We start from the raw sequence: 26,254 nt of genomic DNA on the forward strand, positions 1-26,254 counted from the left end.
GGAGGCTGGCGGTGGTGGCACAGGAAGCGGCTCCTATGCGGAATGAGTGAGTGCCAAAACATTCATTCTGCAGCCCAGCTTTTGCCAAAGTCTTCTTGAAGTCTGCCAAGAACTGGTACCAGCTTAATGGAGATTTATCCAGTGAAGCAGGAACAAACCATCCCCTTTTGGGCATAAGATTAAGTATAGAGTCACAGCCATGACCGGACATGTCACTAAAACTCTAACTGCTGTTAATGTGATAACTTGATCACATGCCCCCTGGTCAATCTTAGATTGTTTCAATCTCAGGGATAGGGTGCCATTGGAGACGCTGACATCCTCCCGCAGTAAGCCCCATAGCTGTGATGTATTCCACGTTGGAGCCATAAATTCACTAATGCACAAGGACCCAAAGAATGCTAGCATGAAGGCTACCCGGAAGAGCGTAGTCTCAAACTCGTCAGCTGCTACTGAGGGCAGAACACGCCAAAGCAGCAACAGGAGTTTGTAGTTCAGCGGTCTCTGAGTGTCATGTTGTGGCAAAGACTCCCTGGCCCCGCTCAGCATTACCCTTTTAACAGTGAAATGCTGTTCTGCATGGCCCATTTCCAACTTCAAGAAGAATGCTAGGGCAGCTAGGTGTGAACAAGCCATGTCCTAGATAATCACTGTTTGGCGTGTACCATATAGCTACTAAAGAGATCCTCTAGAACAGGGGTGGGCAATTCCGGTCCTCGAGGGCTGCAAACCAGTCGAGTTTTCAGGATATCCTTAATGAATATGCATGAGAGAGACCTGCATACACTCTGCCTCAGTTGTATGCAAATCTATTTCATGCATATTCATTAGGGGTATCCTGAAAACCCGACTGGTTTGCGGCCCTCGAGGACCGGACTTGACCACCCCTGCTCTAGAACATGGTGCCCGGACCAGCCGTTCGCAACAAGGAATGCCTTCACTTTATTGTAGTTGCAGATGTAGGCGTTCCATGTGGATGGAATGAGTGATCTTTACAGCATCTCACGCGCCATCCAGTTCCGAAGGACCATAGCTGTTCTGGGTCCTCCCTGCCGACTAACTCCGCTTGCAGGGGCAGCTTCCTGAACAGGGACCACTTGCAACAAGAGAGAGAATCCACTATCTCATTGCACATTCCAGGAACATGCTTCGCTCGCGGCACAATGTTCATATGCAAGCAACATAAAACAAACTCCCTCAGGAACTGACAACAGGAGGCACTTGGAAGTCTGTTTATTGATTGGACTACCGCTGCATTGTCACACCATACCACCACATGCTGACAACTGAGCACCTTGCCACAGAAACCACCTGAAGTGTCAGAGTATAGCTGCAGGTCGTCACTATTGACCTGCCTGGGAAGCCACCCTGAGACACCGTAAAAGTCTTTGAGAAACGTCAACTACAATGCTAAATCTTCCCTAACTGGCCTGCTTATCCGCAATCAATGGTGATCGCGAACCAAACGGCACAGGAATATCCTGCCCATAGGAATAACTCACACAGCAAAGGCCAGGCTACCTATGAGGGACCTCATGTGCCTCAGCATGACTTTCCTGCTGCACATGGTGATAGACACCAGATCGGTCAGTTTCACTAGCTTGTTGCCTGGGAGTCCAGTTGCATAGAATCGAGCTCGACCTTGAGACTTGTTCTCTGCCAAAGGAACACCAAACTTGTGCGCCAACTCGTGAAAAGCATCAAACAACTTAAGGCATTCAAATGTACTCCCCCCTTCCTATGAACAAGAAATCATTTAAGTAGTGAACTAGCGATTCCAGTCCAGATGCCTCTTCCATTGCCAAATGTAGGAAGGTATTGAATGTTTCAAAGTAGGCACACAAAATTAAGCATCCCATTGGCAGACATTTGTCATAATAGAAATGGAATCAGATGTGGAAAACTGCTCGGGTGTTCTAGTAGAAGGTGAAAAGAAGACTATGCCTACTTTTGCCATGAGAGCACCCTGTTCACAGGATCTGAGTAAATCCAATGTGCTATTGAAGGACACATTGTATCAAGCAGTATTTCAGATTGAATATGGTCATTAACGGAAGTCTCCATAGGGTGAGAAAGGTTACGTATAAGCTTGTATTTTCCAGGCTCCTTTTTTGGGATAACCGCTAATGGGAACAAGATGAGATGCTCCAGTGGGGGGCTCAGCAAAAGGGCCGTCAAGCCGCCCCAGCTGACCCACCTTTTTGAGTTTTCCCTGACGATACTGGCCAGCTTGCACGCCGAAGGGGTACTGACCACCTTAACAGATTGCAGCTGACCCGTGTGAGGGATAACAAAACCATCTTGGAAACCACTCAGCACAATATTTGCCCCTTCCCTATGAGGGTAGCATGCCAACCAGGGAAGCATTGCCTGCCAATTTACCGGGATTGGAGCGATAATCCAACCCACACCTTGTCATTTCGTGAACATTTGTTACCTGGATGAGGTGCTGTGCACAGATTACAGATGTGCTTATTTCTGCAACCGGCGGTGGAGCTCGTTCCTCTGTTGTATCTCCAGCAAACTTTGCTAGACATGTGTGTACCTGGGTTGCCCTCCCATGCACCTGCTCGCTGTGAAAGCACCGAGAGTTTGCTTTGGACTGAATGGAAGCGGGCTCTGCACGAACAATTACAGAGGCCATTCGTGTGAATGCGTGCACCCAGTTAATAATCTCTCTCGGTGTGGCTTGACTGCATCGAGTTCCCTCTTCCTTTCCCACATAGTTTGGCCCCATTTCCTATGCCCCTCTATCAACCAGAATAAATCAATATAATACCTGTGTCTAATATCGGCGTCTAATATCGGTGAAAGTAAAAGAAGGCTATGCAAAACTTATGATACTGGGAAAATTGAAACCTTTACTAACACCACCTAATTTCAGAACAGCTATTTTCAAATTCTCTCCTCATAATTAAATGTGTAGGTGAATAAACCCTTAATGCAGAGGTAGGCAGGCAACTGGAGTACCACAAACAGATCTGGTTTTCAGGATATTCACAAAGAATATGCATGAGATATACTTATATACAATGGTGGCAGTGCATACAAACATATCTCAAACATTTTCATTGTGGATATCCTGAAAAACAGATCTGTTTGTGGCCCTCGAGAACCAGAGCTGCTTATCTCTGCCCTATGGGCTTCTCCATAGGTGAAGCAGAGAGCATTAAGAGATATTCTCTGGCTCCTACATGCTCCAAATATATATATTTTTTAATTATGCTGAATAATTTTGTCACCATTACTCTCGCAAATAGCCTCTTTTACAGCAGCTGCTATTCACCAAAACCTGAGTATTCCCACATACAGAATTTGTCCTTCAGAGCTCAAAAGGCCAGAGGTGAAGTAACCCCAATATTTTGTAATCCTTGATAAAATACATACAAAATCTAGGAGCAGATATTATTGAATACATATTCTACCGATCCAAGAAATTCTCTCTCAGCAAATTACAATATTAAAACAAAAAAAAAAAAAATCTGAGATAACAATGACAAAAACCAACACCACAAAAATAAAAATAAATGTTACTCGCCTTGAGCTACCAATGATAAGGCATGAGTTAAATACACAAAAATAATAATTAAAAGACTCAAGAATCAGTTGGATAAAAATTATATTCTCATACCAATTTTTAATCTATAAATTTCTGCCAGATAAATTTACTTTTACAAAAATAATAGCTTTAGAACTTCTCAAGCTGCACCTTTCTTGGTATGTTAGCAAATCTATTTACCTGATAATTTCCTTTCCTTTAGAACAGTCAGATGAATCCAGAAACAGTGGGTTATGCACCTCTAACAGCAGACGTCACAGTATATATACTCCTGCAGTGACAAAACTGTGGGCAGACTAACAAAAAACTTGATTAAAAACAGACAGCCAATTCTGTACTCAAACAACAAGAAACCCTGAGCTCAGACAAGCACTTATTAACACTAGTCTAGGGACTGGATTAACACTTACCAGTAATTCCTGGAAACTCTTAGCCATACAGGAGGACCATAGCCCAATCATTCGGCAGCCAAGAGCGGGAAGCTGGATTCATCTATCTGCCCTAAAGAAAAGGAAATTATCAGGTAAGTAGTAATTTCTCATTTCTTAGCGTCCAGACAGATGAATCCAGAACCAGTGGGATGTACCAAAGCTACTCTCGAATAGGGCGGGAGGCTGCCCATGGTCCAGTCAAAACCGCACATGCAAAGGCTACGTCCTCCTGGGCCTGCACATCCAGTAGATAAAACCTGGAAAAGGTGTGCAAAGAGGAGCACGTCACAGCTCAGCAAAATGTCAACGGGAGACAATCGTACCTCCTCCCATGACACTACCTAAGCCCTAGTGGAATGAGCCCTAACCTAAGTGGGCAATGGCTTTTCAGCCACCACATATGTGGCCATGACCACCTTCTTAATCCATCGAGCTATTGTAGTCTGCAAAGCTTGTTCACCCTGTTTTCCTCCACCATGAAGGATGAACAGGCGATCCATCTTTCGGAAAGATTTAGAAACCTCCAGATATCTCATGACATATCTCTTGACATCCAAAGAATGCAACAGGCGGTATTCCGCTGCATCTTTTCTTTATCCATGGACAGTAAGGAAATGGACTGATTCAAGTGAAAATCTGAGACCACTTTAGGCAAGACGGAAGGAACAGTATGCAGCTGTATTGCTCCTGGCATCACCTGAAGAAACGGCTCCCAACAAGACAAGACCTGCAGCTCGGAAATTCAACTTGCAGAACAAATCGCCGCCAGAAACACCATTTTCAAGGTTAGTAATTGCATGAAAAGGCTACCCAGCAGTCAAAATATAGGGCTCACCAAAAAATCCAACACCAGGTTAAGACTCTACTAAAGAACTGGTAACCGCAAGGGAGGATGAAGATGTTTCACTCTCCTCAGGAAATGGGCCACATCAGGATGAGACGATAAGGATCCACCATTCACCTGGCCCCTGAAACAAGCAAGAGCCACTACCTGTACCTTCAAGGAATTAAGGGCCAATACTTTATTCAACCCATCCTGTAAAAATTCCAAAATGAGCAGGATCCCAACTGAATGAGGAAGCACTCCTCAAACTTCATACCAAGCCTCAAACACTCGAACCCGCAGAGAGGCTAAGGAAGTAGAGAACTTTCATGCTCGTAGCAAGGTGGCAATCACCGCAGAAGAATATCCATGCTTCAACAAGCGAGCCCTCTCAAGGGCCATGCCATAAGACAAAACAAGAGTAAGATCTTCATGAAGGACAGGCCCCTGTTGCAACAGGTTCCTGTATGGGGGAAAATGAAGGGGGGGGTTTCCTCCAGGAGTCTTTGCAGATCTGCATACCATGGTCTTTTGAGCCAATCCAGTACCACCAGAAGCACCATCCCGCTGTGGCTGTTGATCCTTTGAACCATTCATCCTAATAGGGGCTACGGTGGAATGACATACAGCAGCTTGCCTTCTGACCAGGCCTGCACAAAAGCATTGATCCCTAAGGACTTCGGATCTCTCCTGTAACTGAAGAATCTAGGAACCTTCACATTGCGAGAAGTCGCCAGCAGGTCTATAAATGGAAGGCCATAGTGATCCACTATCAGCTGGAATGCCTCATCCGACAATATCCTTCTCCTGGGTCCAGGCTCTCCCTGCTTAGAAAGTCTGCTCTTACATTGTCTTTTCCTGCAATATACAAGGCTGACATCTCCTGAAGATGCACTTCCACCCATTCCATAAGTTGATCCATCTCTTGAGATACTTGTTGGCTCTTGGTTCCCCACTGCTGACTGATGTTAAGCCATTGTTGTTTCATTGTCTGACCTTATTCAGGACACTCGACCCTGCAGCTGAACTGTAAAGTATGCCAACTGTAAGGACCACCGGGGTTTCAGCCAATTGATGTTCCGGAGAGACTCCTCTGTATTCCAGTGCCCTTGCACCATTAGTTCCTGACAGTGAGCTCCCCATCATTGGAAGTTTGCATCTGTCATGAGTACCAATCAGTCCAGCGACATCAGGGAGACTCCCTTTTTCAGACGATCTGCTTGCAACCACCACTGGAGGTGAGAGCAGATTTCCATCGGCAGGTGGAGCCGAATCGAATAGTCCAGAGACTGCGGGCTCCATCGAGACAGCAGGGAATGCTGAAGTGGATGCATATGTGCCTTCGCCCACGGTACTATGGGGAGTGGAAATCCGAATGAACTGTACTCGATGGGGGGGGAAAGGCTGATGTGCACGGAGCAGGAGAGGGACCTTGGGGTGATAGTGTCTAATGATGTGAAGACAGCGAAACAATGCGACAAGGCGATAGCAAAAGCCAGAAGAATGCTGGGCTGCATAGAGAGAGGAATATCAAGTAAGAAAAGGGAAGTGATTATTCCCTTGTACAGGTCCTTGGTGAGGCCTCACCTGGAGTACTGTGTTCAGTTCTGGAGACCGTATCTACAAAAAGACAAAGACAAGATGGAAGCAGTACAGAGAAGGGCGACCAGGAAGGTGGAGGATCTTCATAGGATGACGTACGAGGAGAGATTGAAGAATCTAAATATGTACACCCTGGAGGAGAGGAGGAGCAGAGGTGATATGATACAGACTTTCAGATACTTGAAAGGTTTTAATGATCCAAAAACAACGACAAACCTCTTCCGTAGGAAAATAATCAGCAGAACCAGGGGTCACGATTTGAGGCTCCAGGGAGGAAGATTCAGAACCAATGTCAGGAAGTATTTCTTCACGGAGAGGGTGGTGGATGCCTGGAATGCCCTTCCGGAGGAAGTGGTGAAGACCAGAACTGTGAAAGACTTCAAAGGGGCGTGGGATAAACACTGCGGATCTATAAAGTCAAGAGGCCGCCAATGAAGAGTGGGTGACTCGCCAGAATGATGGCTATTGACACAATACCCTTATTAAATAAACATACACATGCTTACTGTGACTCCTACATCGCTCTAAGCTTCAACAGCAAGAGGTAATGGAAAAAAGGATTTGCACTCATAAAGAGGGGAGTAGCTGGCTTGTTACGGCGGTTACTACCCCAAACCAAATATGCCTGATACTTCACTTTCAATGCATATACAGCATAGCTCTCTGCTTCAATGACAGGGGAGAAGAATAACTGATACTTCACACATCCAGCAGAGCTCTCTGCTACAACGGCAAAGGAGAAGAAAAAGGGTTCGCACTCAAAACGCGGGGAGTAGCTGGCTTGTTACGGCAGTTACTACCCCAAACCAAATGTGCCTGATACTTCACTTTCCATGCATATCCAGCATGGTTTTCTGCTGCATCGGCATGGGAGAAAGACTGATACATCACGCATTTCCAGCATAGCTCTCTGCTTCAATGGCAGGGGGAAAAAAAAAAAACAAAAACAAAAACAAAAAACTGATGCTTCACGCATATCCTGCATAGCTTCAACGACAGGGGTGAAGAAAAAAAAGGATTCGCAATCACAAAGCGAGGAGTAGCTGGCTTGTTACGGCGGTTACTACCCCAACCAAATGTGCCTGATACTTCACTTTCAATGCATATCCAGCATGGCTCTCTGCTTCTACAGCAGGGGAGAAGAAAAAAAAAACCAACAAGAGCTGTACAACATAGTCTAGGTAAAACAAATAAGCATGGGTGTAGCTTGCTTATCGCGGCGGTTACTGCCCCTACTACCCCTAACTAATCAAGCTAGATATTTCACTTGCATGCAGCTCCATCACTGCTCTCTACATTAATGGTGGGGGTGGAAGGGGAATAGAACAAGGAGCTAAGAGTAACAGATAAGAATGAGAGAAAAAATGTGTGAGGCTTGCTGGGCAGACTGGATGGGCCATTCGGTCTTCTTCTGCCGTCATTTCTATGTTTCTATGTTTCTATGTTACTTCCAGGGTTGCTGCCATCAACCAAGCACCTGTAGATAGGACCGTGCTGTTGGGCGTACAGTGCTCACCAAGAGACACACCTGTGCCATCAACTTTTGAATATGAGCTTCCGAAAGAAAAACTCTGCCCTACCTTGTTCACCCAGATGGTTGAAGACTACTTTTGGCTAGGTTCACCACCCAAGTTCCTGAAACAAGGAAATCACCTTGTGGGTTACCAGACTGCTCTCTTCCAGAGACTTGGCCCAAATCATCTAAATACAGGTGTACAAGGATCCCATACTCTCTCAGTTCTGCCATTTCTACCACCATAACCTTGGAAAAGATTCTGGAAACAGTGGCTAGATCAAAAGGCAGCACCTGAAACCAATAATGGCACCCTTGAAAACGCAGAAAACTGTGTTCCAATCGGACAGGAAAATGGAGGTACACCTCTGATAGATCCAAGGCAGTCAGAAATTCTCCCGACTGGACAGCCACCATTACTGAGCGTAATGTCTCCATGGGAAAGTAAGTCACCTGCAAATGATAGACAGACTCCTTTGAGATCCAGGATGGGACAAAAGGAGTCCTTCTTGGGCACAACGAAATAAATAGAATATCGACCCAAATTTTCTTGAGACGTGGGCACTGGACCCACAGTCCTCAGACTGAGGAGCCATGACAGTGTACTCTTGACTGCCTGCTTCTTCTGCAGAGAGTGGCAGGGAGTCACAATGAACATGTCCAGAGGAATACTGAGAAACTCCAGTGTATATGCATCTTGTATTACTTCCAGGACCCACTGATCCGATGAAATCTCAACCCAACTCTGATAAAAAAAAGACAGAGAGGTGCCCCCCTATCTCCTGTTCCCAGGGATGGGTGTGCAAAGCTTCATTGGAAGACTTGGGAGGTTCCACTACCTGAGCCCACTCCCTGCTTGGGCTGTCTGGGATAAAAGGACTGAGACTTGCCAAAAGGCAGAGTCCTCTGAAAGGTCGCCCCTCTTCAGGCATGAAAACGCCTGGAACCCCTAAGACGACCCTTCATAGCAAAGGGGCATGGTGACTGCTTTTTATCCTCCGGCAATTGAGGAACCTGGGATTCACCCCCACTTACTGGCTAACTTCAACTCGCTGCCAAACAAGAGTGAGCCTTTAAAAAAGGTAATTTCATAAGATTAGCTTTGGAACTCGCATCGGCTGCCCAGTTTCTCAGCCATAACAGACACCTGGCCGCTATTACTGAAGCCACTCCTCTGGCAGAAATGCGGACCAAATTGCAACCCGCATCTGCTAAAAAGTTGGCAGCAGGTTCCATAAATGCCCTGGAATTCACTCCAGAATCATCAATCTCTTGAGAGAGAAGCAAGCAAGAGCATGCCACCAGGGAATAGCAGAAAGCTAACTGCAATGTCATTGCCACTGCTTCAAATGCTTGCTTAAGGATGGCCTCAATTCTTTAATCATGCACATCCTTCAAGGCCACTCCTCCCTCCATGGGGATGGTCATCCGTTTATAGATGGCACAGACAAGCACATCCACTTTCAGAAAACACAGACGCTTTCTCACCACTGGATCCAGGGGGTACAGGCCTTCCTTTAAAGCAGGGGTCGGGAACCCATGGCTCGCGAGCCAGATATGGCTCTTTTGAGGGCTGCATCTGGCTCGCGGACAGTCGCCACACTTTCCCGCTGACCCAGCTGCTCCCCGGTCCTCCTCCGCCCGGGCTTAAAATGCTGTCAGCCCGGGCGGAACGCGGCAGGACAGCTGGAGTCAGCGGCACCGGCGTGCTCTCTTCTTGCCGACCCCCCCGCGGCCCGGAAGAGGAAGTGGAGAGTATCGGGTGCGTGCGCGGCAAGAAGAGGCCACGCCGGTGCGCTTGGCATTGGCCCGAAGAAAAGAAGACTGCAACGCGGCTCGGAGGAAAATGAAGAGGTTCAACCGTGGCCGATGGGACTCCGCCTCCGCGAGGGCTGAAAATGAAGGAGGTTAGCGTTGGGAGGAGGCTGCTGCTGCCGCGAGTTCCCGGGTTGGGGGAGAGAGAGAGTGAATGAGCGAGCAAACACACACTTGCTCGCTCATTCACTCTCTCCCCCACCCCGGGAACTCGCGGCAGCAGCAGCCTCCTCCCAACGCTAACCTCCTTCATTTTCAGCCCTCGCGGAGGCGGAGTCCCATCGACCGCGGTTGAACCTCTTCATTTTCCTCCGAGCCGCGCTGCAGTCTTCTTTTCTTCGGGCCGATGCCGAGCGCACCAGCGTGGCCTCTTCTTGCCGCGCAGGCACCCGATACTCTCCACTTCCTCTTCCAGGCCGCGGGGTGTGTGTGTGTGTGTGTGTGAGAGAGACTGCATGTATGTGAATGATTGAGAGCCTGCCTGTGAGAGAGAGAGAGAGCATGAATGTAAGTTTACTATTGGGAACCTGTATGTGTAAGTTTGTGATTGAAAATTGTTTGTGTGAAAGAGTATGTGTGTATGATTGAGATCCTTTGTGTGTGAGACAGATCATGTGTATGTATGATTAAGAGCCTGTGTGTATAAGTAAGAGAGAGATCATGTGTGTGTGTGATTGAGAGCAGGTTTAGGTGATGGAGCATGTGAGTATGTGATTGAGAGCCTGTGTTTAAATGAGAGAGAGAGACCATGTGTGTCTGTGTGTGATTGAGAGCTGATTTAGGTGAGGGAGCATGTGAGTATGTGATTGAGAGCCTGTGTGTAAATGAGAGAAAGAGAGGACATGTTTGTAAGCATGTGAATGAGAGTCTGTGGGTGAGAGAAAAAGACAGCATGTATTTATGTGATTGAAAGCCTGTGTGTGTGTGTAAGCGTGAAAAGATAGACAGCATGTGTGTAAATGTGTAATTAAGAGCCTATATAAGTGAGAGAGAAAAAACATGGGTATATGTGAGTACTGAGAGCATGTGTGTATAGGTGTGTCATTGAGAGCCAGTGTGAGAGAGAGCGCTGGTATGTGACTGAGAGAGGAGAAAGTTCCAAGCAAACCACCCCACCTCCTGCTAATTCAGAACAATCTCAGGACACCTGGATATCAAACGTTCCCAGGTATGCAGAGCAAAAAAACTTTTGTATCCTTATTATTTTTCATTACTGGGTCTTTGTGTCTGCTATTTTGAAATATTTTGTTGGTATCTGGAAATGTTTTATATGAGTTTTTAATTATTGGATATTCCACTCATCAGCTGTTTCGAAATATGTTCTTTTTGTTAGTACAGTTTTACTGCTGATGATTTTATATTTCTTGATTTGTTTTATAAGGATGGGTGATGTTTCTTTTTTCCTTTGTTACACTGCATACAGAGACTCTGGCTTGTTGCAGTTTCCAATTCAGTTTGTCTGCATGCTTCATGTTATGCGTTTTGGTCTCTTTATTCTATGTTAGGTGAGGGACAGCACGTGATTCAGGTGAGGTTTTCTGCTGGCGAGTAGTTTCTATGTAGGACTCTATAGCAGCCTGACTTGGTCCGTTTTCCTAATAGGAGATGTATTGGTGTCTTAAGGCCTGGTGTAATATTTTCAGAGACTTATTGTACTTTAAAAGTGTGATCTTACATAAAATGCACACATTTACTTGTATTTAGTTTTAAACATATTGTATGGCTCTCATGGAATTACATTTTTAAAATATGTGGCGTTTATGGCTCTCTCAGCCAAAAAGGTTCCTGACCCCTGCTTTAAAGTTTGCCTCTGGGGCATTCTATTCAAGATCAATTAGTTCTTGAATGGCCTCCATAACTGAGAAAAAACAAGAGGCTTTATGCAAAGAAACCAAAATGGGATTTCTCTTTGGCTCAGTCATGGAATATGCCCAAGGAACTCCCAACATCTGCAATGTCTGGGAAATCAGTGTCAGCAATTCATCTCTAAGAAATAGCCTCAACATAGTTCTATACAGTTCCAGCTCCGGCAGGATTTCCCCATCCTCTAAGGTGTCAGGATCTGCCTCATCATTAGTGCCATTCGAATTCCTGTCAGCTTGAGGTGTACTTCGGTGCTTAAATGTACAAGAGGAGGGAGAGGCCACCACCTGAAGATCTGCTTGGATGGCACCAAGGTCTGCTCCTGAAGGAAGGATTGCAATCCTTGATAAAATTCTACCCAAGATAAGGCAGAAGGATCCATGCCCAGAATAGGAGGCACTTGTGCAGCACTCACTGAGCTGCTATCCCCTGCTGAGGAACCAATCAAGGAGTTCCAAGGTGAGGCATCCCTTCCTGACATATCCTTAACCCAGTCACCATCCAGCAGGGAAGATCCAGGCTTAGTAAAATCAGAGGAAGATAATTCTCCCTGAGCCTCTAAGCAGCGCTGGCATAAAGACAGCAGAGAAAGGCGCTTAGGTTTCTTAGCCACTGGCTCTTAACAGGCGACTGAAGATGTGCGCCCATCCGAAACCCTGCTGAAACAAAATGTATGCACACAAATTTTAAAGCATCCCAAGTTTGTGCACAAAAAAACTAGGCGCACACAGGTATGTGAGAAAGTGCACGCACAGGATGTATGCACGGGACGCACTTGCGCACTGAAGATCCTGTAGAGGGCAGCCAACCATGCATTAAAAAAGCATGCGAAAATGCTGCCATGGTCTACCACGCAGCACACAAAAAAGAAGCCTAATGGTGGCGCCTAGCCCAATGGGCCACTCAGACTGCCAGGCTGCCCAGTTCCCCTAACCTCCACTGGAGTGGGAACAAACGTTGGGGACGATGCACCAAACACGGAGACCAGAGGAAGTCCTAAACTAACCCCCCCAACTCTTATTTTGGGTTTCTTTTGTTTTGTTTTTTAAACACGGGAGCTCAGCCCTTCCCAGCTGAGTACAAACACAGTCTTCGGCTGCGGGGTGGAGAGGGCGTATGCCGCACTTGGACTCCTGCAACTGCTGCCTTTAAGCTGTACAAACAGCTAAGTCCATGCTGGCTAAATAAAACAGCTATTGGACCAAGTCATATATCTGAGAGACCATGGAAATCACTTCAGGAATTCTCAACTGGGGGAGGAACCATCTGGCATCACCACAGAAACAGCGGGGCAATTAATTTCTCCTTGCAAATTCTCCTTCTAAAAGCTGACGCAATCCCTACTAGGGAGCTGCATGTCCACCATCTGCTGGAGAAGGGAGAATACTGGCAGGCTGATGCCACTGCAGGAGTATATATACTGTGACATCAGTTTGCTCCATCTCCATCTGTTGGTAGAAATGCATAACCCACTGGTTCTGGATTCATCTGTTTGGATGCTAAAAAATGCCAGTTTGTCATCTGAAAAGTGAAGAAATTCAGGTCAAATAAAGCTTCAAATAATTCAAGTCAAATATGACCCACATAAAATTTTATTCAGGTGGTGTTTAGTAATTGATAAGCTTTGAGTAGAGAGGATTGGAGTTTGAGTTAAGCATGAATATACATAAATATATGTATATATATATATAGCTTTAACTATAATTACCAGATGGCTCCCAATAATGAGGAACAGGCTGATTCAGTCCTTGCCCTGCAATACTGAAATCATGGACATGTAGCTCCAACTTTCCATTGGATTTTCCTAAGTCAGAGTTACGAGGCCATCCATTGCAGTGAGTCAAAGCCTGGGTTGGTCCAGCCTGAACAGTATGTACTTGTCTTTTGCATGTACCCTTACAGGAGTTAAACTGAGCAAATACTAGAACTGATTAAAGAGTAATCCCTACCCTTCAAACAAAACAACCCCTTCCCTCAGAACCAGTATACTGACTACATTGCAGCAAAGGATAGACACTTATTTCTTCTGAATAAGGTTCCATAGATTCCGAACAAAGATGTTTTGGATTCAAAGTGTCTGTGTACTAGGAAAGGAATGGGGCACAATCGTGTGAAGCAACTGTGCATCCAGCAGAGTGAGCAACAATATTTTGGTTAGTTTTCCCACACAGTAAAGAAAGACTACTCGCTTTAAGAAGAGGAAATGCATATTTATCTCTTGCAGATTAATAGCATCAAAGAATCCCAAGCTTTAGACAACAGGAACAATGTGTATTTCACAATTTTGCTGCAATATAAAAGTAATGCTACATACCTGTTTCTACAAATGCTTCTATTCTGCATGTCATTGTAAACTCTCTCTTATGAGGTGGCCCCGATTCCTGGGCTAGTGAATACTCAGGAAGTCTCCATCCCCTTTTAACAGCCATTTCCTACAGAAATATAGATTACAGAGCAGAAATATCAAAAGTATGACAAAACAAGAAAATCTAAAGTATCTCTTTTCTTAATATGCTTTGAAGAAAAAGCAAATGGATTGTCTGGAAAGCACTAAAAGTTTGGTTTCTACTAAAAAGCTAATCTCTCTTCCCTCCTTGTGGGAGTCTGATGTTTGGGGCAAAACTAGGCCTGAAGCACTATGACAGGGGTGGGCAATTCCAGTCCTAAGGTACCATAAACAGGTCTGGTTTTCAGGATATCCACAATGAACATGTATGAGGTATACATGCAGGATGAAAAGAAAAGAATAGATGCCTGTAGTCTAAAATTAATCCTTTATTGAAGTGGAGACACAAGGGTAGCCCGACTCTGGCCGAGTTTCGCCGTCACAAAACGGCTGCCTCAGGGGCTTAAATCAAGTGGAGATCGATGTTTGTGAAGGTTGCAAGACGGAGCAGTATAAGAGATCACATAGTGATCTATACGATCATCTTTCATTTATTATGATTGATGAACCCAAGAAGATTGATTTAAGCCCCTGAGGCAGCCGTTTTGTGACGGCGAAACTCGGCCAGAGTCGGGCTACCCTTGTGTCTCCACTTCAATAAAGGATTAATTTTAGACTACAGGCATCTATTCTTTTCTTTTCATCCTGACGGCTGTTATAGATCGCCTTCCTTTGTGTTTTTTGAGGTATACATGCATGCACTACCTCCACTATATGCAAAATATATCTCATGAATATCAACTGTGGACATCCTGAAAACAAGAGCTATCCATGCATGATATGATTTATAACAGGACACAAATTGAAGATTTGACAGCTACTAGGTAGAATCAGAACTGCAATTCTAATTTTCTTTCAAGGGTGTGTTACCATCTTGGGAATTAGGAAGATGCAATTTCTACATTTTGAAAAGAAATCTAGAAAGAGGCATATCCTTTATTTCTGGTGAGTATTTCATGAAACAGAATAGCAATTCATTATTTCTACAGATTTTAAAGCTACCCATAGAGCTTGGAAACTATGGCTGCAATTGGTGGTACTTTGCCCAACAGTTTAACAATATAAGCTGTCAAACTGAAAATTCATCTGGAGCTGGAACACTCCAGCTCACTAGAAAGACAGGCTTTGCCCAAGATGTGTGCCACAAAGACCCTATAAACTTCAAAATGAGGCCACATACTCAGAGAGGACTTGGGAAGTTTACAATGAACTCTAGTGACTGCACTGGTTTGTTTGTAGTACATGACTTCGACTAGCCAGTTATCCAGGAGGAGAAAACAAGCACTGATTGCTTATTTGAATATGCCACAACTATAAGCAGACATTGGGTGAATACCTGCTGTGGATCTGATGCTAGGTCTGAAGGCAAAACATAGTACTGGAAGTGCTGCATGCTCACCAAAAATGAGACATCCTACGATTGGGATATATCCTTGTGCGATTGTAAGCCTCCTTGAGACCCAGAGAAAACAGCCAGTCCCTCTGTTTTAGGAGTGGGAGAATGGACCCTTGAAAACCAATCTTGAACTTTTCCATTTTTAGGAATGTGTTCAGGCTCCTGAGGCCTAGAATAAGTCTGAGTCAAAAGTCCCTTGCTCTTCTTAGAAACCTGGAAATACCTGGAGCAAAATCCCCATCCTCTGTCTTGTGGTAAAACAAGTTTGACTGCATGAGCCTGCAAAGCAGAGGATATTTCCAACAACAGAAAGTTTTGACTAGAGATCCTTTTGAGAGGGTAAAAGGGGGATTTCTAAAATATCTAATATGTAACCATCTTTGGCAAGCCAGAGGACCCAATTGTCTTGAAGTTATAAAGGGGCTAACATTTTATGAAAAATCTCAGCCTTCCCCATAAAGGGAGAATGGACAACCTTCCAGCATATGGATCCTGGGTAACTAAATGATGGCTTAGTGGTTAGAGTGCAATTTTGGGTGCTTTATGTTATTTATTGTCTTCCTGCACCAAATACAACCAGGCTGAATCTGTTGCCTCTCTTGACTTGACTACTAACAATTTGCTAGCCCTAGGAGATAAACAGTCTTGGGTCCAACAATGATTTTTTGGTTACTGTCTGTGCATTAGGCTTGACTTAAATTTTATCTTTCCCTACTCATGAAGCAGGCCATATTTTATACCTACTGTTTGTTACTGTGGCCTTGGTTAAAATTTAATGGTCAGTAGCGGTCAACTGAAATATTTTTGCCAATTTTCATACAGAATTTTAACAAACTATTTTTTTCCATTTTTTTTTTTTTAAAGCTAGTAACAGCCGCTTCCTGTCTGAATCATGCACAGAATTAGAAGCCACAGAAGGAAATCAGTGAGGATAGGGAATAAATGAATAGGATGGTCTTTGTTAAAATTCAGCTGCTTTCCCAGACACCTTGGCTTCGGACATTCACTGCACGGCAGGGAGCTGCCATCGCACACTGACGTGTGAGTTACTAGGAACTGGTGAAGAGATCCATAGGGCATGCTTGCGCATTTGTGCGCACAATTCTGCGAACTCTGGTGGAAGAGTCGGGTAGTCGCCCCAGTGAAGATGTCATATGCTCAATACTTCTTAGCCTGCCTGGACTTTTTACCTTGGCAACAGGTTCCTTGGTTTGCTCCTGGTTCCTGCCTTCCTTGCTGTGTGCCTGGTTCTGGATGCTGCTCCGGCTTGCCCATCTCCATCCCGGTCCAGTTACTGGTTTCTGCTTGCCCACTGCCTGCATCGACCCTAGACTGCCTCCTGTCACCTGCCTGTACCTGACTGTGCCTTAGGATCTGCTGACTGTCCGCACCAAGGGCTGAACCTAAGGGAACAACAGTTGGTATAGGTAAAGCCTCCACAGGTCCCTCTTTGGCACTTCTGCCTATGGTCAGGCTCATTGGTGGTGCTTCTTGCTGCCTCACCACACAGGGGTCCACATCATGCCTGTAGTCTGAAAGGGCTTCCAGAGCAGCCAGAGCGTTGCCCTGCTAACAGGCTTGAACCCAGCTGCTTGAAAATCATATGCCAAAATAGGAGAACAGGATGTGAGTCAGCAACATGAGGTGCTCACAAGCCAGACCTGCACCAAACAGAGCTTGGCACATCACAGGAAGACATCTTGACAACTAACCGTAGATGCAGAACCATGGAAAGTACTGTTCACTTTTTCTCAACTGGCCATGATAACCAAATATGGTCTGACACTAAACTAGCCAATTAAAATCTGAAGAAACAAGATAGTCCCCTGGTGGAGAGCTTTGTCCAGTCTGGTATCTATGAATTTGCTAACCAATGAGAGATGACCAGTACCAGATACCAACCACTCTTGAGTCAGATACCCATGACGACCACGTACCAAACTACGAGCACAAGAGCTCAAACAAGATGGTAACAAGAAGTGATGAGAATAGGAGACATTGTAGAGAGGGCCCTGGCAGTCCTGAAATATACCCTACTAAAGACCTCAGTTGGCCAATGATTTCTGAAGCAGTTAAACCTCAGGTAATATAAATCTTAAATGGGTGGGGGAGGGGTAGATATTTCTGTAGGAACCCAGGAGTGGAAGAACTGTTCCAAAAATGGATTATCTTTAAAGTTAAAATAATGGCATCCAAGATCTTGCTGTTCAGTACATTGGCAGGCCAATATAGAAAGGTACATTCTGGCCAATGCACAGCTTTGCTCGCATTTTGCTGGCGTAAACTTTTCTGCGGATGCAACAAGGAGTTTTATATTCACAAAATGAGCATTCTAAAATGGCAGTGTCCTCACATGGAAATTCCATGCAAAATGAGGGCATTAAGCATTACTCCTTAATGTAAAGAGGTGTGTTGGCTCAGCCAGGATTTTCTTAGCATTGCAAACTTAACTGCAGGGTAAGAGATGGAGTTAAGTTTCTATCGCTACTGTGCTAGCTCTTAAAACCAGTAAAAAAAAAAAAAAAAAAAAAAAATAATGGCTGCGACCTTTGCTGCTCACCTTCTTTCTCTATGCAGCTCCAAGTCTGGGGAGAATGGCGGCCTCCGCTTCCACACGCCGACCCTCATGGCATGCCCGGGACAGCATGGGCGCTCCCGGCAGCCATCTTACATCCGGGGTTACCTAAGGCACGCGCGCCTGCCTCCTTCTTAAATGCGTCATGGCGGGAACCTTGGAGGCATCCCCACCGCATGATGTCATCTGTTTACCATACTTAAGCTCAGCTGCCTTCTTGCTATACGAGTTAGCAAGGATTCCTGTCCTGCTATTTCCACCACTCTGGGACTTCTCCTCGCTGTCCTTTCTAGGTGGCCTAGGTACCCGCTTCTCGGGGGCCTTGCCGCACTCAGGGCTATCCGCTCCTCGAAGAACCATTACTACCTGCCTCATTTCGTTACCAGTGAGTTCCTGCATCGTTCTCGGAAGACCCTTGCTGATCCTGTTCTCCTCGGTGCCTTATCTTCCATCTACCTCCACAGTACTGGTGTGAGTACAAAACCTGCTCTTCTACCTTTGTGGCATGGATTCTCGGGTTACCCTGCTTGCGGGCCACTACCGGATCCCTCCTGTCTTGTGCACTGTTCCACCGGCTTCCGGCCTACCCCGCACTGCGGATCACAACCGGAGTTGCCAGCACAAGCTACGCCAAGAGAAGGTATTCACCGGACTACTCCGTGCTGCAGATTACTAATCGGACTTATCAGCTTGCAAGTCATACTCTTTGGACTGACTCTATTGATCCGCTCCTCGGATCACCATTGGCTGTATAATAAAGTTGTTTCCTCTGTTGTCCATCACTGCTGAGACCTCGCCTGTTGTGGTGAGTGCCCACAGGGCTCCTCCCTGTGGGCGGAGTCTTCACTTGCCACGTTCCAAGGGCCTACTATTAGTTCAAGACACACAGAACGTAACAGTTAAGTACTGACTTATTCAAGTAAGTGCCAGCAGCTGCTGCCACTTAGCTGGCACAGTTTGCCACTACTTAGCCTTGATAAGTTACTGACTTATCTGGGAAAGTGATAGCGGCAAACCATGCCAGAGAGCTGGATCAACCAGTACTTTATCTGGCTGTCAGGGACGTTCCCCCCCCCCCCCCCCCCCCCCCCTTCCTTTCATGAGTTAAAATGTGTTTGGCCTGTGCTGAACATACATTTTAAAGGCAACCCACCTTTTTTTTTTTTTAAACTCCTGTTGCATTAGCATATTTTTAGCTTGCTGCATCAGAAGAAAAATAGTTTATCTGAGTATTAAAATGTGCACTAAAATCCAGAGAATAGCATTTTAATGCCCAGATTGCTGCATCAGCCTATGGGTGGACGGATTATTTTATGATATCATTTAGGTCATCAATCTCCCACCCTGTGAATATTAGCTTGCCCCATGCAAATCATTCAGGGGCAAGATAGACCAATCCAGTTTGAAATAGCACTGGATCCAAGTTTGAGCCAATTCGAATACTTCTAGTTGCTTTGTTTTTACTGATTCCCTGGCTTAGAGTCTATCACAAACCCTGGATAGTGTAACCCTATTGAAGCGGACAAGCTCTCAACATGCTCACTCTTAAGTCCCTAGATATTCTAAAGACTAAGATACTGAAAAAAAAACCCCATCTTGAGCAATATTTGATTAATGCCAAATATGCACAATCCAAAGAAGCTTTCAGACTGTACTTCAGGCCTTATAAGGTAGCTTTTGAGGGTGTAAGCAAACTTTTATTATACTTCACAACTCAGACATTTTAAATCATCCTTGTGAGTTTAGTCTATTGGATATTTTAGAAAAAAATAAACAAACAAAAAACCCTTGCTCTAAACAGCAAGCTGACTGAGTGAAGTTTTTGCAGACTTTTGCATCATCCTCAATTAAACTGAATGTTGTACTATCTTCTCTAGCAAGGATGCTCACAGGGTCAGAGACTGAGATAACACATCTATTGCCTCAGCTCAAGTCGACTCACTGTCTCCTTGATCCTTGTACAGCCTGATTTTGCTTTGAAAAAGACCTTTTAGACCCTCTCTTTTTTCAATACTTCTTTTTGAAGAGCTGATTCCCAATCCCTTTAAGTGAACTTCAGTTCAGCCTATGCTGGAAAAAATCCTGTCTAGATCCTATAAAAATGGTCATCTATTATCCTATTTGAAACATTACATTTCTTGGTAAACTTCTAGAAAAATGTGTTTTATCTTACTTTTCTAATTTTTAAAACTGAGCGTAACATCCCGAGCAGCTTCCAGCATGGCTTTTTTTCTTATCATAGCGCAGAAACAATACGAGTTTCTCTCCAGGATGCTTTACTCCTGGACCTTGTCAGAGGGGGCTCAGTAATACTAGAATTATTAAATATTGCATTTGCTTTTGATATCCTTTTGCACAAGATTCTGTTAGAAAGGCTACATCAATTTGGGATATGGGTTGGTATTCTGAATAGGTTTATCTCCAACTCCAACATTACTCTCTACATCAATGGCAGGAAATTTGAATCAAACAGTTACCAACAAGAGCCCTGAAGTTGGTGCTTGGTGAAACAGATAAGTATGGGAAAATAAGTGTGGAAGCTTGCTGGGCAGACTAGATGGGCCGATTGGTCTTTTTCTGCCATCATTTCTATGTTTTTATATATCTTGTTGCTTAATAATAGATCACAGAAGATCAACATTGGTAACTCGATCCTCTTGGAAATCAGTTGTGGGGTCCCTCAGGGCTCTGCCCTTTCTGCTATGCTTTTTAATGCATTTTTTCATCTGCTGGGGCAGCTGATAAGCTCCTTTAATGTCAATTACATGATTTACACAGATGATATCCAGCTGTTTACATCTGTTAGATCTAGTCTGACACCATAGCTCGGCTTCAAGCATGTGTCCTGGCCATTAAAGACTGGCTTCTACACTGTGGCCTCAACTTTCAAAGGTAGCCGTTACCATAAGTTAAGTCTTATCTGGCTATCTGGCAAACTTACATGGGATGTTCAGCAGCACAGCTATGTTGCTGAATAGCTCCGTATTGAGTGCTACTTAGCCGGATAAGTTGTATCTGGCTAAGTTAGACCTGCTCTTTGGTATAAATATTGCTACCTATCTAGCTAAGTTAGCCAGATAAGTAGCGCTGCCTTGATCCGCCCATAGCTTATCTATTTATCTACTTAGCCACATAAGTGATTTATCTGGCTAAGTGGTGGCCTCTGAACATAGCAGGATATGCAGTGGCTGCTATTTAACCAATTAAGTCTACTTTCAATATCGAGCTCAGTAAGTTTATTTTAAATTTCAACAAGACAATTCTGCAGGGTAAATAGAGTGACCCTGGACATCAAAAAGGAGATAGAGCAGCTTTTAAACTAGAACAAGGGGGAAAGCCGACAGTCACTCAGCAGTGCATGGTTCGGAGAAATGTATCCTTGAAGGATACTAATGAAACAGGAAAGTTAGGGCATCCCAACAGAGAGGTTCCATTAAAAGCAAACATGGTCCATAGGCCTATATGTAAAAAATCACTGAAGCTAATGATTTCCGAATTATCCCTAACAACTGAAAAGCAGGTTGTTAGTACAAATAAAAAACACACTTTGAAATGTCTGTATGCCAATGCCAGAAGTCTAAGAAATAAGATGGGAGAGTTAGAGTGTATAGCAGCAAATGATGAGATTGACATAACTGGCATCACAGAGACTTGGTGGAAGGAGGATAACCAATGGGACACTGCTATATCAGGGTACAAATTATATCGCAATGATAGGGAGGATCAACTTGGTGGGGGTGTGGCACTTTATGTTCGGGAGGGTATAGAGTCCAACATGATAAAGATCATACAAGAGACTAAATGCTCAGTAGAATCTATATGGGTAGAAATCCCATGTGTGTTAGGTAAGAGTATAATGATAGGAGTATACTACCGTCCACCTGGACAAAATGGTCAGACAGATGATGAAATGCTTAGAGAAATCAGGGAAGCAAACCAATTTGGCAGTGCAATAATAATGGGAGATTTCAATTACCCCAATATTGACTGGGTAAATGTAACATCAGGACTTGCTAGAGACAAAGTTCCCGGATGTAATAAATGACTGCTTCATGGAGCAATTGGTTCAAGAACCAACAAGAAAGGGAGCTATTTTAGATTTAATTCTTAGTGGAATGCAGGATTTGATGAGAGAGGTAACTGCGGTGGGGCCACTTGGCAACAGTGATTATAACATGATTAAATTTAAACTAATAACTGGAAGGGGGCCAATAAGTAAATCTACAGCTCTAACACTAAATTTTCAAAAGGGAAACTTTGATAAAATGAGTAAAATAGTTAGAAAAAAACTGAAAGGTGCAACTGCAAAGGTTAAAAGTGTTCAATAGGCATGGACATTGTTTAAAAATACAATCCTTATCTACGCGCAATCCAGATGTATTCCACGCATTGACATTTGCCTTCGAGAGATCAATCTCCTTCTTACTAGTCTAAATCTGATATTAAATATAGCTAAGACAGAACTTCTTTTCATCTCCCCAGAAAATAGTAACGTCTCTCTGTGTCTTCCAACCAACCTTCTTACCACCCAAACAAGGGACTTAGGAGTTATTATTGACAACCATCTCAACTTAAAATCCTTCATCAAACAAACAACAAAAGACGGCTTCTATAAATTACAGATTCTGAAGAGAATCAAACCTCTCCTTCACCTGTGAGACTTCAGAACGGTACTTCAAGCAGTAATTTTTTCTAAGATAGACTATTGTAACTCTATCTTACTTGGACTCCCTTCCGCTTCCATCAAACCCCTTCAGATGCTCCAGAACTCGGCTGCGAGAATTCTGACTAACACGAGGAGAAGAGATCACATATCCCCCATTCTGAAGAACTTACACTGGCTGCCAATACACTTTAGAATTATCCACAAATCCATCACCATCATCTACAAAGCTATCCAACACCATGCTATGCGTGACCTACAAATCCCACTCAGACGACACACCTCCACTAGACCCATCAGAGAAGCTTATAAAGGATCACTTCTCGTCCCTCAAACCAAAGCTACTCACCATTTAACTTTTAGAGACCGAGCATTCTCCACAGCCGGACCATCAATATGGAATTCTATTCCCCCGGATCTGAGACAAGAACCATGCCTACCCACTTTCGGCTGTTTAAGCAAGCCTTCCCAGATTCTGTTTGAATGACAACTACATCCTCTAAGAGACTTCACAATATAATGTAAATATTTATTCCTTAACTGATCAGTTTTCTTGCTCCAATTCTTTCCCACAGTTAGACTTTACCCTGTTCTAATGTAACTTTACGACCTTCGCACTTGTTAATGTTCTGTTATTTGACTCACTCCCCCTGTTATATGTAAACCAGCATGATGTGATTTTTAATCATGAATGCCGGTATAGAAAAACTTTAAATAAAAATAAAATTAAGAAAGGTGAAAGGAAGGCAAAATGATTACCAGCATGCACAATAAAGGTCTGGAATTTGTTGCCAGAGGATGTGGTTAGTGCAGTTAGTGTAGCTGGGTTCAAAAAAGGTTTGGATAAGTTCTTGGAGGAGAAGTCCTTTAACGGCTATTAATCAAATTTACTTAGGGAATAGCCACTGCTATAAATTGCATCAGTGGCATGGGATTTTCTTAGTGTTTGGGTACTTGCCAGGTTCCTGTGGCCTGGTTTGGCCTCTGTTGGAGACGGGATGCTGGATTTGATGGACCCTTGGTCTGACCCAGCATGGCAATTTCTTATGTTCATATCTATTACAAATTGATAATGTAATATCAATGAAAGCTCAGATAAGTAAGACATTAAAGTTAGCTTTTTTTTTTTTTTTTTTTTAAAGTTAGATTGTTGCATCACCTATAGCAGTGATTCTCAACTAGTGTGTCGCAACCTCCACAGGCAGAATACAGTGCTCCCTGGTCCCCCACTGGTATGGCTAATCTTTCTTCCCCCTCCTCTGCTCCTATGGACTGCAGTGGTCTAACTCCTCCACTCTGGCTGTCAGCAATTTCAAGCCCGGGGAGTAGAGTCAATAGCAGCAATGACCTCACCTTCAGAATACCGTGGGGGGGGAGGGAAATGGCTTCTCCTTATGAGTGCAGCCCGGAAAAGGAAGTGGGGTGGGCCCACAGGGGAGAGAGGCCAACTGCTAATTTAGAGAGAGAAGAGCACTATGGGGTCCAGGCCTGCATAGGGACTGTTTGAAGAGGAGGAGCAGTACGGCCAAGACTTAGTCCTGTAACCCTGAATTTTGCAAGGCTGAACATGGCAACACGCGCCATGTTACCTGCGTAAGTTTACTACAGGTCCCAATGAGATACAAGTCTGGAGATTTCGAGACAGAGGGGTATGAGAGTAAGAGACCTTGTTAGAAAGAAAATCTGACACTATATATATCTCCCACTGTAAGAGGCAGCACTTTTAAATCAGGGTGGGGGTGGGGAGGGTGGTTACAAGGGTCTACAGATCCTTCTCCCTAGGCAGACCAATGTAATACTGCCCTCCCCCCCCCCCCAAAAAAAAAACCCCACACATTGAGTTGAAAGTACCCCTCTTATAGTGGGAGATATATAGAGAGGGTCAGATTATCTCTCTGAGACTCATGCTCTCTCTCCCTCCCTCTCTCCAATACGGTCACTTGTGCGAGTACATGCATAAAGGCTGCATACATATGCGTGGCAGGGATATTTTAAATGATACGTTTGTACTTGCACGCACGATATGCTTAATTTTATATCTTTGCTCGCATGCCCAATACGTGCGTTTATGGGCGCATGCACGCTCCTTTTAAAACTTACTTAAGAACATAAGAAAATGCCATACTGGGTCAGACAAAGGGTCCATCAAGCCCAGCATCCTGTTTCCAACAGTGGCCAATCCAGGCCATAAGAACCTGGCAAGTACCCAAAAACTAAGTCTATTCCATGTTACCGTTGCTAATGGCAGTGGCTATTCTCTAAGTGAACTTAATAGCAGGTAATGGACTTCTCCTCCAAGAACTTATCCAATCCTTTTTTAAACACAGTTATACTAACTGCACTAACCACATCCTCTGGCAACAAATTCCAGAGTTTAATTGTGCGTTGAGTGAAAAAGAACTTTCTCCAATTAGTTTTAAATGTGCCCCATGCTAACTTCATGGAGTGCCCCCTAGTCTTTCTACTATCCGAAAGAGTAAATAACCGATTCACATCTACCCGTTCTAGACCTCTCATGATTTTAAACATCTCTATCATATCCCCCCTCATTCGTCTCTTCTCCAAGCTGAAAAGTCCTAACCTCTTTAGTCTTTCCTCATAGGGGAGCTGTTCCATTCCCCTTATCATTTTGGTAGCCCTTCTCTGTACCTTCTCCATCGCAATTATATCTTTTTTGAGATGCGGCGACCAGAATTGTACACAGTATTCAAGGTGCGGTCTCACCATGGAGCAATACAGAGGCATTATGACATTTTCCGTTTTATTCACCATTCCCTTTCTAATAATTCCCAACATTCTGTTTGCTTTTTTGACTGCCGCAGCACACTGAATCGACGATTTCAATGTGTTATCCACTATGACACCTAGATCTCTTTCTTGGGTTGTAGCACCTAATATGGAACCCAACATTGTGTAATTAATGCATGGGTTATTTTTCCCTATATGCATCAACCTTGCACTTATCCACATTAAATTTCATCTGCCATTTGGATGCCCAATTTTCCAGTCTCACAAGGTCTTCCTGCAATTTATCACAATCGGCTTGTGATTTAACTACTCTGAACAATTTTGTGTCATCTGCAAATTTGATTATCTCACTCGTCGTATTTCTTTCCAGATCATTTATAAATATATTGAAAAGTAAGGGTCCCAATACAGATCCCTGAGGCACTCCACTGTCCACTCCCTTCCACTGAGAAAATTGTCCATTTAATCCTACTCTCTGTTTCCTGTCTTTTAGCCAGTTTGCAATCCACAAAAGGACATCGCCACCTATCCCATGACTTTTTACTTTTCTGCCCTCTTGTGCTTCCAGGAGGACAGAGACAGCCTGTGTACGTATTTGTGTCTGAGTGCAACTGAGCATCTGAGTGAGAGAGACAGCCTGCATGTGCATATCTGAATGAGACCAAGCATGTGAAAATGATGCAGCCTGTTTGTCTGTGCGAGACTGAGCAAGTGAGAGTGAGAGAATCTGTGTGTGTCTGTGACAGACTGAGCATGTGAGTGTAAGAAACAGCCTGTATGTTTGTATATACGTATGAGTGTGTGCGAGCGAGATTGAGCA

General features: G+C 44.3%; 1 protein-coding gene across 1 annotated transcript in view; it reads right to left on the bottom strand.

Moving 5' to 3' along the window:
• The window catches only part of PRKRA (protein activator of interferon induced protein kinase EIF2AK2), a 96,310-nt gene that overhangs the window by 20,029 nt on the left and 50,027 nt on the right, over nt 1-26,254 (bottom strand). Inside the window, exon 5 of the mRNA XM_029605893.1 lies at nt 13,921-14,038. Coding sequence (XP_029461753.1) covers nt 13,921-14,038 — 118 coding nt within the window. The remainder of the gene's footprint in view (nt 1-13,920; nt 14,039-26,254) is intronic.

Source organism: Rhinatrema bivittatum, chromosome 6, assembly GCF_901001135.1.
Source record: "Rhinatrema bivittatum chromosome 6, aRhiBiv1.1, whole genome shotgun sequence".
NCBI lineage: Eukaryota > Metazoa > Chordata > Amphibia > Gymnophiona > Rhinatrematidae > Rhinatrema > Rhinatrema bivittatum.